The sequence below is a fragment of the Hypanus sabinus genome, chromosome 9 (genome assembly GCF_030144855.1).
Source record: "Hypanus sabinus isolate sHypSab1 chromosome 9, sHypSab1.hap1, whole genome shotgun sequence".
Taxonomy (NCBI): Eukaryota; Metazoa; Chordata; class Chondrichthyes; order Myliobatiformes; family Dasyatidae; genus Hypanus; species Hypanus sabinus.
The window spans coordinates 63,588,364-63,601,187 of record NC_082714.1 but is presented as its reverse complement, the minus strand read 5'-3'; the positions used below and the strand labels follow the sequence as shown (position 1 = coordinate 63,601,187).

General features: G+C 43.0%; 1 protein-coding gene across 1 annotated transcript in view; it reads left to right on the top strand.

Annotated features, from left to right (window-relative positions):
• Positions 1-12,824, top strand: part of micall2a (mical-like 2a) — a 114,496-nt gene that overhangs the window by 35,704 nt on the left and 65,968 nt on the right. The window contains exons 3-5 of the mRNA XM_059979776.1: positions 2,592-2,733; positions 6,509-6,672; positions 9,546-9,688. Coding sequence (XP_059835759.1) covers positions 2,592-2,733; positions 6,509-6,672; positions 9,546-9,688 — 449 coding nt within the window. The remainder of the gene's footprint in view (positions 1-2,591; positions 2,734-6,508; positions 6,673-9,545; positions 9,689-12,824) is intronic.

Genomic DNA, 12,824 nt, shown 5'->3' with positions numbered 1-12,824 from the left:
TTGGTCTGCTGAGTTCCTTCAGCATTTTGTGTGTGTCAGGTGATTTTCAAAGAAGGACATCAAGAAGCAGCCCAGAGAACCACTGGGCTGTATGAAAATCTTTAGGTGATGTGGGAGCATCCTTGACCACACCAAGTGAAACATTCCATCCACATTTCCCTGTAGCTTTCCAGAGGGCAGTGAGAGATCACTGATGGACGATGGGTTTGTTTGGGTCCAACGCCTTTCCAACTGCTATACTTGAAGATGCTGTGCCAGAAATTGTACCCTTGCACTTCATATCTTACTAAACAGAAAGCAGGTCATTGATACATTGCAATGTTTACTTTTTAATATTACAGAATTTTCAGATTAAGTTTTGGGAAAAATAATAAAAGATAGTGTTATATGTTAAGTTGGAGCACACACTAGGAAGGAATTAAATTTGATCAGCAAATCATATAGATTTCTCCTTTCATAATTATTTTTCATAAGCAGAAAGTGAATGGTTGTCAAATGATGAATTCTATCATTATAAATGTGCTTTGGATAATCCCGATATTAATAATATTGGATCGTCCTAATATTAATTAAATTCTGCATCAAAGCAGATAGTTTTGTTATTAATTGTATATCGGACAAGTGGTCATGGTTACTATGATTTCATCAGTACCCAGTCTAAAGATGTTAGATATACGACAGGGAAGGAACACCTCTATATCTGGCACCGTTTTCCAACGGGCTTCATAAATCAATTAACTGTGTTCTTTTTTTCTCTGTTTTTAAATAATGCACCAATTTCGGAATGAAATTGCCAAACTGTAATTGTTAGTGGCTTCTTTGCCCTGGAGTCATTAGTTAAAATATAATAGGACATGCGAATTGGTCTATGTAAATATCAATTATTTTGAGCAATAAATCTTTGGGAATAGTGCTTCAATGTCTCAGCTGGTGAACATGGTGGGGAAATACGGACCAAGGAGCAAGGCTCAACCTCGGCTTAAATAATGAGCTGGTTGTCAAGTGTGGGGAGTCTGCTTTTAACCTACAGTAGAACATGGAACAATGCAGCACAGTGCAGGCACTTCGGCCCATGGTATTGTGCTGAGCCTTTGACAATAAGATCAATGCCTAAGATCAATGTACTCTTCCCATCTACATAGCCAATCAGTTTTTATCATCCACTTGCCTGTCTAAAAGTTTCTTAAACATCCTCAATGTATCTGCCTTTACTATTGCCTCTGGCAGAATGTTCCATGCACCCACAGCTCTCCGTAAAAAAAACAACTTACTTTTGACATCCCCAAATACTTTCCTACAATCATCATAAAACTATTCCTCCTTGCATTAGCCATTTCCGCCCAGGGAAAAGTCTCTGGCTGTTCACTTGACCTATGCCTCTTATCATCTTGCACCTGTTTATCATCTCCTCCTCCACTCCTAAGAGAAATGCTTAGCTCACACAACCTACCCTCATTAGATGTACTCTCTGATCTAGGCAGCATCCTGGTGAACACACATAAAATGACAGAATTTATGGATAGGAATAAAGGGCCAAAACCCTTTGCCAGCATCCTGCTACATCTCCTCTCCACTCTCTCTAAAGCTTCTACATCCTTCCTATAGTGAGGTGACCAGAACAGAACACAATATTCCAAATGTGGTCTAACCGGGGTTTACAGAGCTGGAAAGTTAGCTCAAATTCTTGAACCCATTCCCTGACTAGTGAAGGCCAAGACATCATACACTTTCATAACAACCTTGAGGTAACTTTGAGGGGTCTATGGACATGGGCCCCAAAAACCCCCGTTCCTCCACACTGCTAAGAAACCTGTAATTGACCCTTTAATTGACCTTCCAAAATGAATCACTGGTGTATGGTTCATGATTTGGAGATGAATACTTTGGAAGTTCTGCTTTTCAGTTTCCTATCAAGCTCCCAATATTCACTCTTCAGGAACTCACTCCTTTTCCTACCTACGTTATTGGTATCAATATGTGCCATGACTTCTGGCTACTTACCCTCACCCATTAGAATGCTGTGGATCTGATATGAGACATCCCTGACCCTGGCCCCAGGGAGGCAACAAACCATCCAGGAGTCTTTTTCATGTCAGCATAATCGCCTGTCTGCTCCCCGAACTATTGAATCCCCTATCACCACCACTTCCCGTCTTCCCCTTTCCCTTCTGAGCCACAGAGTTCCTCAAGACGCGGATAGTTGATGATACCCAGTGACTAGTGTTTGATACTTGTGAAGCTCTGCAGAAATACAAGACTGTATCTGTGGTGGTGTGTGGAAATCCAGTTATTCTTTTAAAGCAATCAAACCTGATTTTAAAAGCTAATGTAGCTTGTTTTACAATCATGGACTGTGCACTTACAGGTGGGTAAACCATGTATGTGATTTGCCTAATGTTCTGGACAGTTCAGATTTAACATTTCTAGTCATGCTTACAGGGAGAGTGCCCAGTTAGTGTGGCTTTGATCACACACAGATGAGCAACTGGAACAATCCGTTTGGCTGACACAAAAACAAGAGCTTCTCACTGGACAATAATAAACCAATTACCCTACAAAGGTGCTTGCTAAAGTCTTGCTCACTTTTCCAGGCTTTCCGCGTGGCGGAGGAGGAGCTGGGCATCCCGGCACTGTTGGATGCAGAAGATATGGTGGCGCTGAGAGTCCCCGACAGGCTGAGCATCCTGACCTACGTCTCGCAGTACTATAATTTCTTCACAGGCCGGTCACCCAGTGAGTATCCGCCCCCTGTGACAACAGTGGTGCTGCTCACTGCACCCGGGGTGAGTGGGTCCGCAGCCCATGGTGCTTCTGCAGGTATATGAGGAAGGGAGGGGCTGGATTTAGAACCAGCAACAGCGAAGGAGCAATGATTTGTTTCCAAATCTGGATGATATGACTTGGATGTGACATTGGTCGCACTTACGGGTGGTGAGGAGGCGGCAATCTTGCTCCACATATCTGTCCTCCCATTGTGTCAATTCTGCTGTTTAATTTGAACCTGGTTGAATCATCTTATCTTTGCTCCATTATCCCTCAAATCCCTCCCAACAGTCTTCTGCTTTTGAAATTTGAATATCTTTCTCTGGAGCCATGGATGCTGCCTGGCCTGCTGAGTTCCTCCAGCATTTTGTGTGTGCTGCTTGGATTTCCAGCATCTGCAAACTTTTCTCTTGTTAATATTTTGAAGCTTGGTTAAGGGAGGGTCATACTTGTAATAACAGCAGTTCAGAGAGTTTCATCAGGTTGACTCATGAGATTGGTTTGTCATTGTCACAGTTATTGAGGGACAGCAAAAACTTGTCTTGCATAGAACTCATACAGATCAGTTCATTACAACATCTCATTGAGGTAGTAAGAGGGAGAATGGTAAAACATTGTGGAATAAAATGCAGTGCAGATAGACAATAAGGTGCAAGGTCATAGCGAGATAGATTGTGAGGTCAAGAGTCCATCTTATCGTACTAGGGAAGCTGGTTTTAGAATAGCCTGGTGTTAGGTGCCTGATGGGAGATGGGGGAAGAGTGAATGTGGTGGGTGGGGTCTTTGATTATCTTTGATTATGCTGGCTGCTTTACCAAGGCAGCAGGAAATGTAGAAAGAATCCACGTAGGTGGAGATTGGTTTCTGTGGTGCTGAGTTGTGTCCACAACTCTCCGTGGTCACGGGCAGAATGGTAACCATACCAAGTTGTGATGCATCCAAACAGGATGCTTTCTATGTTGCATCAGTAAAAGTTGGTGAGGGTGAAAGGGGACATGCTAAATCTTTTTAGCCTTCTTCTTTAGCCAAGTCATCAATATAGTTGGACCAGCGTAGGTTGTTGGTACTGTCCACCCATTGAACTCAGCATCATTGGTGTAAAGAGAAGCATGTGCCCACTTCATGAAGTCAATGACCAGTTTCATTGTTTTGCAGGTATTGAGGGAAAGGCTGGTATCTGGGCAAGATGTCACCAGGCTCTGCATCTCCTTCCTGTACTCAGACTTACCATGTTTTGAGATGGAGCCTGCTATGGTACTATCAACTGCGAACTCTGGGGATGGGGTTAGGGTAGAATCAACTGCGACAGGGTCGAGTAGGGGTTGAGGCTTGTGAAGACATCAGTGCTGGAGGTGTTGCATTTATCCTTACTGATTGTGTCCCATCGTTCAGGAGGTCAAGGATTCAAAGTTCACAAAGCATCTATTATCAAAGTACCAATACAATATTCAACCTTGAGAATTGTCTCCTTACAGAATCAGAATCAAAATCAGGTTTACTATCGTGAAATTTGTTAATTTAGCAGCAGCAGTTCAATGCTATACATAATATAGAAGAAGAAAAATAATAATAATAAATATGTCAATCAATTACAGTATATGATTATTGAATAGATTAAAATTGTGCAAAAAACAATGTATATAATTAAAAAGTGAGGTCGTGTTCATGGGTTCAGTATCCACTTATGAATCGGATGGCAGAGGGGTAGAAGCTGTTCCTGAATCACTGAGTGTGTGCCTTCAGGCTCCTGTACCTCCTACTTGATGGTAACAGTGAGAAAAGGGCATGCCCTGGGTGCTGGAGGTCCTTAATATTGGACGCTGCCTTTCTGAGACACTGCTCCTTGAAGACGTCCTGGGTACTTTGTAAGCTAGTATTCAAGATGGAGCAGACTAAATTTATAACCCTCTGCAGCTTTTTACAGTCTTGTGCAGTAGTCTCCCCCCATACCAGACAGTGATGCAGCCACAAAGCAAGGATACCCTTCTGATAGGGGGATTGAAAGTTGTGGATATGGCTTTAGACTAAGGAACTGCCATTTGAAATAGAAATGATTTCTGTGTCAATGTCTTTGGAATTCTGTACCCCAGTGGAGACTGAATTACTGAGTATATTCAGGGCTAAAACGTGCCGATCTTTGATTTGTTTGGGGACTGCAGGCTTTGGGGATCATACAGGAACATGAAACTGAAGTCAGGATCAGAGTAGCCACAATCTTGCTGAACACTGATCATTCGAGGATTTGAACATCCTTGTGAACATCCCTGATGTTTTGAAGTCAACATTATAGCAAAGCATCAGATAATATCCATGCCTGGATGTGGCCACAGCCCTTATTGTGAGTTGCATGAATACAGGCACCAGTTAACATGATTTTCTCTGGATTACTGAGAGTAAGAATGGCAATGAGCACTGAGAATCGGCCCCAGTCAGGTTGAAGCCACTGACTTTTTGTTACAGCTCCTTCTGGGGCACAGTCTCTGCGAGAGAACATCTGTCAATGTCAAGAGAACAGCAGAAAGAACAGCTACTTGGTTGAACGAGACTCTTCTGCATGTTACTTTCGGTTTCTTTCCAGTTCTCAACATTCAAGCTGGTCGTGTTTGAGCATGCAGTTGTCGTGTGATCCAACTAGATTGTTAAGCTGTTTTATTTAATCTTGCACCTATTTATTTAATCTTTTATTTAATCAGCAAGAAGGCTGGCATTTATTTACCTGTGTAATGACTGATTTGCGGGGGTATTTCAAAGCTTAAGCGATATTGCAGGCCAGGCTTCAGTGTGAACCATTTACAAAATGCATTGCAGTAATTGGCCCAGGTTCTGCTGACAGCACACCCCCAACATGCGACCTCTCCCGGCAAGAAGGTCAGCAGAGCAGCAGGTTCCCCTCCAAGTCGCACGTCATCCAGATTTGGAAGTACATAATTTGTTCTTCAATGTCACTGGATAAATTCTGGAACTCCTTTCCCCAACAGCACTGCTGGAGCACCTTTGCAGAAGGACTTCTGTGATTCAAGCAGGCAACTCACCACCACCTTCTCCAGGATATTTAGGGATGGGCAATAAATGCTGTCTTTCCCAGCCACACCCACATTCCAGAGATAAAAGATAATCCGTTTCCAATTCTGTAGCTCATCAGTGACCTAACTGGAAATTCATTTCCACATATAATTTAACATCTGTTTCCTCGGGATCTCTTTCTGTATCTCTGGGGTCGATTGATTGGCAGGGGGCCAAATGGATATGGGGAGAAGGCAGGAAAATGGGGTTAAAAAATCAGCCATAATTGAATGCTAGAGCAGCTCGATGGCCAAATGGCCTAATTCTGCTCCTTTATCTTCTCTTCTTTCATGTTATATTAGTTTTATTTGTCACACGTATATTGAAACACACAGTGAATGAGTTGTTTGTGCCAACGACCAACACAGTGCAACTGTGTCAGGGACAGCCTACAAGTATTGCCATGCTTCAGGATCAGCATAGCATGTCCACAACTTAGTAACCCTGACCCTAGCCTGTACATCTTTGGAAAGTGGGTGTAAATGGAAAGCCAAACCATAATGGGGAGAACGTACAGATGGTGGTGGGAACTGAACCCCGATTGATGATTGTTGGCACTGTAGAGAGTTGAACTAGCTGCTATTCTACCATGCTACACCTGGATAGCACACGAAACTGAAGCCCAAACTATATAAGTTTTTATTTTACTTTCTGCCTTTAACGTCGCTCTTCTCTCTTGCAGTTGGTGGTATGGCTCACATTAAAAGACCTGCAACTGACTCGAGTGAGGAGCCAGCGCAGAAGAGGCTGACTCCTGAGAGTAAGCCAAAACACCCTAAGAATACACGGACTGACAACCATGAGCCAGTGCCTCATGCTGCGGCAACATGCCGGGTCGCCACGCCGGTGAGTGCTGTTACAGTTAATCTGGGAGCTTCACTAACTTGCCAGATCAGGGTGCATTACTTTGGAGGCCAGGCACTTGAAACGTATCTGCGCATTGTGCAAGCAGGATCCACTAACTGGAAGACTAGGGAAGAGAGCTTCATGAGTAGATGTTGGGATTGTTCTTGGAGAAGTCTTGGGGGAGAGTTAATGGAGATCTTGAATTGGTTTATGAAAACAATGATGGTTGCTGCAAATCTGATATAAGATCAGAAACTGTGGCATCCAAGTTGGCCAGTGTCTGTGGTGAGAGAACTGGAGTTTGTTTTTCAAGGTGAAGGTGAAGTTGAGATGAGGGAATTAGACTATGAGAAGACATTGAGTCACCTGGGACTGTACTCGTTGGAATTCAGAGGAATGAGAGGTGATCTTATAGAAACATATAAAATTGTGAAAGGGGTACATTCGATAGAGGCAGGAAAGTTGTGTCCACTGATAGGTGAGATTAGAACTAGGGAACATATATGCAGGGGTGTAGATTCGGGATGGAGATGAGGAGGAACTGCTTTTCCCAGAGAGTGGTGAATCTGTGGAATTCCCTGCCCAATGAAGCAGTGGAGGCTACCTCAGTAAATATATTTAAGACAGGGTCGGATAGATTTTTGCATAGTAGGAGAATTACGTGTTAAGGGGAAAAGGCAGGGAAGTAGAGATGAGTCCATGGCCAGATCAGCCATGATCTTATTGAATGGTGGAGCAGCCTTGATGGGCCAGATGGCTTACTCCTGCTTCTATTTCTTATATTCTTTATTAATGTCACATGCATCGAGATACAGTGGAAAAACTTTTGTGTACGTGCCATCCAAACAGTTAATTTGATGCATAAGTATATCAAGGTAGTAAAGAGGGGGAAAACACTGCAGAATATAGTGTTACAGTTACAGGGAGAGTATAGTGCAAGTAGATAATAAGGTGCAAGGGCCATGGTGAAGTAGATAGAGAGATCAGTAGTTCAGAGTCACATTCACAACTTGAATCACGTTTAACATTACCGGCAGAAATTTGTTATTATGCTGCAGCAGTACATAGCAATACATAATAAAATCTGTGAATTACTGTAAGTATATATATTTAATTTAACTATACAGTTGAAGTCAGAAGTTTATATACAACTTAGCCAAATACATTTAAACTCAGTTTTTCACAATTCCTGACACTTAATCCTAGAAAACATTCCCTGTCTTAGGTCAGTTAGGATTACTATTTTATTTTAAGAATGTGAAATGTCAGAATAATAATAGAGAGAATGATTTATTTCAGCTTTTATTTCTTTCATCACTTTCCCATTGGGTCAGAAGTTTACATACACGTTGTTAGTATTTGGTAGCATTGCCTTGAAATTGTTTAGCTTGGGTCAAACGTTTTGGCCAGCCTTCCACAAGCTCCTCACAGTAAGCTGCTGGAATTTTGTTCCACTCCTTCAGACAGAACTGGTGTAACTGAGTCAGGTTTGTAGGCCTCCTTGCTTGCACACGTTTTTTCAGTTCTGCCCACAAATTAGAAGCTTGTAGAAGGTAGCGTTCATGGGTTCAATATCCACTCAGAATTCTGATGGCAGAGGAGAAGAAGCTGTACCTGAGTCACTGAGTGTGTCTTCAGGCTCCTGTACTTCCTTCCTGATAGTAACAATGAGAAGAGGTCATGTCCTGGGTGATGGGGAGTTCATAAGAGGCCCATTCAAATCTCTGATAACAGTAGGGTCGAAGCTGTCCTTGAGCCTGGTGGTACACACACTCAAGCTTTTCTACCTTCCTCCTGATGGGAGAAGAGTAAAGAGAAAATGAGCGGGGTGGAAGGGGTCTTTCATTATGTTGGGTGCTTTCCTGAGGCAGTGGAAAGTGTAGACGGAATCAAAGGAAAGGAGGGTGGTTTTCTTGGTTGACTGGGCTGTGTTCACAATGCTCTGCAATTTCTTGATGTCTGCAGCAGAGCAGTTGCCACACCAAGTTGGACAGGATGCTTTTCATAACATAATGAGGGATGCCTCCCACCCCAGTCATTGTCCCTTCTCCCCCTCCCATCAAGCCAAAGATACTAAAACTTGTGAACATGTGCCACCTGGGTCAAGGGCGACTACTATCCTCCTGAGCAGTCCTTTTATATGATAAAGCTGAACTTTTCATGTCTTAATCTACCACTTATTGTTGACCTGCACTGCACTTCCTCCGTAAATTATATTCTGCATTCTGTTTTCTCTTGTACTACCTCACTGTGCTCATGTATGGATAATAAGTATAGCCAGATATTGACTTGCAGATGCTTTTAATTATATCACAGGGTATGTGACATTAACAAACTAATTAGCAACTAACTCTCAGCTACCCGTTTATCGTTTACCGCTGGTCTGGGTGTCTCGGTGGGAGAGGCTGCCCGTAGTTGGTGAAGAGGGTCAGAGACAAAAAACTTTGCCTTTGTGATGTTACAAACTAAATGGAGTTGAAGTTCCATTTTATCAGTCTGTTGCTATCAAATTTTTCTTAAATTATTCTGTGGATTTCAGTTTTACTTCTCTCCCACAATTACCACAATGCATAGTTCTGCTGCGAGGTAAATTTCTCCCAGATCGGCTGAGGGTTTCATAGTCACTTTCTGTTTCAATTCCATCGCTCTGCATGAACTTCCTATAGCCTCTATTGGCAGTGTGAACTGCCTCTGAGTTGTTGGTTCTTTGGTTGTGCTTCTGTCAGCAATGTAAACCGTGCACTGAGCAGCACCGTTTCAGGTCAACTATCTCTCATCCTCAAAGCAGTCAAATTGTGGGAAGACTGTGGAGGGTCTTGTGACTGACACTTGGAGAAATTAATGTGCAATGTGGACATTTCCCCTCTCTTTAGAACAAGGTTCCAGCTCGTGATGCAGGAGACAGATCAAGCAAGTCAGGGACCCTAACCAGTAGCTGTGGCATCTGCAAAAAAAATGTTCTCTTGGTTCAACGGTACTTGGTCGATGGAAAACTTTATCACAGAAACTGCTTCAGGTAAGAAGTGGGCCCAGATCTGTTGCTTGTCTCATTAACTGAATAGGCTCCCAGCTCTGGAATTCACAACATTCACCTCCCTCCCTCATTCTCCTTTGAAGTCCTCCTGTAAACTCTTTGATCATTTGTGTTTACATTAGTGAGGTGAATGCAGAGATATGTCAAATTGTAGCCCAGAGTTGACCAGGGTGTAGAGGGCAATGGTTGATTAGACCAGAGTGAGACAAAACTGACCTTTGCATGCACTATACATAGGATCAGAGCAGTGGGCTAAACGTTGTCCTTTGTCTTCGGAAGCACAGTTTGAAATCAGCTTTTCCCTTTGTTCTTCTCTTCCATGCAACCAGCCTTCACATTGAGCAGATTATCCTTTGTCATTTCTGCCACCTTCAATGGGATTCTACCATGGGAATAACTCCCCTTTCAGAACTCTATCGTAACTATTTCCCTCATGACTCCTCGATCCGATTTTCCATCTTCACCAACCAGTCTCTTTCTCACATCACCGTCCCATTTGAATGCAGGAAGTGCAACACCTGTCCTTGCTCCTCATCCCTTCCCAAGCGGTCCTTCTAGCTGAAGCAGCAATTCATTTACATTTCTCCCAACCCGGTCATCTGTATTCAGTCTGTATTAACTCTGGCCACACGCCACAAACCCGCAGCCACTGCACTACCTCATCCACCAGAACCACCGGGTTTGTGGCGGTGTGGCCATCTGATGTCCCCTACACTGGAGCAACCCAATACAGACTGGGAGATTGCTTTCCAAGAACACCTGTATTCAGTGTACAAGCATGTATGAGCTTCCAGTTGCTTGGAACATGAATTCTCTCCCATTCCCTTCCTGACTTCTACCTTCAAACTCCTATGTTGTTCTGATATTGACCAATGTAAGTCCAAGGAACAGATCCACCTTCCATCTAGACACAACACATTGCAAACTCTCTGTGTTGCAAGCCACTGCCACATTTTGTTTTTGTGAGATATTTCAGTTCCACTTAATTTTTCTGCTTCCTCTCTCTGTCTCTAACTTTTGGCTTTTAAAATAATTGTTACTTTTGGTCACCCTATCACAGAATCTCCCTCTTCTCCTCTCACCCTTTCCCACCTTGCGACATAAAACACACTTGTTCTTCACTTTTCTTGTGGTTGTTCCTCTACGCGCCTTGTGATGCATCAGGTGGCAACCTTGCTGTTTCTTTGGCATTTGCCTGTTTTTATGAGGCTGAGTTGCTAGCCTAGTTGCAAGGAGCTGGCCGGATTTGAACACAGAACCAATCGCTTCGAAGTCCGGTGTGGATACCACTGCACCACCAGCTGGCTCTTCACCTAAAACATTGACTCAGTTTCTCTCTCCAATGATGCTTGTATTCTTTGTGTTTTTGTCTGGGTTTCCAGTATCTGCAATCCTCTGCTGCATTTCATACTGAATGGGACATCTTGTAACAGCTTCAGTAGAGCTCAGCATGTTGTTAAACACCATCAGCATCATAATGTGCCATGCTGTTTTAAGAAGGTGATCATGGTCTCATGACCATGACTGCACTTGGCAAATTTTTCTACAGAAGTGGTTTGCCATTGCCTTCTTATGGACAGTGTCTTTACAAGATGGTGACCGCAGCCATTATCAATTCTGTTCAGAGATTGTCTGCCTGGCGTTCAGTGGTTGCATGACCCGGGTGTGATTTGCACCAGCTGCTCATAGGACCATCCACCACCTGCTCCCATGGCTTCACATGACCCTGATCAATGTGTGGGGGGGGTGGGATAAGCAGGTTCTACACTTTGCCCAAGGGTGACCTGCAGGCTAGCGGAGGGAAGGAGTGCCTTATACCTCCTTTGGTAGAGATGCATCTCCACCCCCTGTACCCATGCTGTTAAACACTTTAATAACACCTTGATCTCTACTGAATCTAGCCCTTGCTGTCTTAGATTCTGGTTGATGTGTACCATAAATCCATCTACTTGCCTTGTTCCAGTATCCACTGAGTCTACATTTAACACTCTCTGGATGTGACCTTTCCCAATACCAGGATTTATTTGATGTGGTGACGCAGTGGTGTGCAGGTGAATGGGATGTAATCAACAATGACTCCACGAAGTTTCAAATATGGGCAAAAAAGTTCATAAAAATTAAAATTACAAACGTATATAAAAACATCACTTACAATTCACTGATGTAAATTGGTTGTATTGATTAAAATAATTTATATTAATTAAGATAGAGTTTAATAGAAGTGAATCACATGTCTTCATTTACCTTTTTTGTCCCATCCATGTGTGAACTGCCTCTAGATTCAATGATGGGCTCAGGTACAGAGTACATGTTTAGGTGGCCTGCATCTGATCTCCAGTATTTTCTGTACTGCCACATTGCAGCATCCTGCCGTGGGAAGTCTTGAATGCTGTTGCACGCATTGCAGAACTGCCCTACAGCCATTAAAGCCCAATTCAACTAATTGCAAAGCTTAGTGGAATATTGGTCCTTAGATCTTCAATACAAGAGGCAAGAAGTTATGTTGCAGCTATACAAAGCCCTATACTGGAGTTCCCTCCCTTTTTTATGCCATGGACCAATACCATTAAGCAAAGGGTCTGTGGACCCTGGGTTGGGAACCCCTGCCCTATATGGATAATGTGAGTAGTTGTAAGAAGGAAGTTGTAGATGTAGAGAGTATTTCTCTGCTATAATGTGCAGTGTGGAGATTTGAAAAACAATGAAGCGTGCAATGTGCATTGATTACTAGATTGATACCTGGTCCAAGGGTTAAACTTCAAAGAGAAACTGCATTAATCAGGGTTGTACCCCTGAGATGTAGAAGGTTAAAGGGTGATTTGATCAATGCCTTCAAGACATTAAGAGGAACTGATGGGTGAATGAAGACATGTGCAGACAGAAAATTGAGAAACATTTTCACCGAGAGGTTAGTGGAAATTTAGAGTCAGCCTGCAAACAGGAATCAATACGGTGTCAGATGTTAATTTCAAGTTGAACACATCATTGATGAAAGAAATTTGGTAAAAGCTGTACTGACCCTATTGAATAGTAGGGCAGGCTGGGGGTTTTCTCGCTGTTCCTTTTTCTCAGTTCCTAATGCCCTTGCCTCGCAATAAAAAATTACAACCTTTAAAAT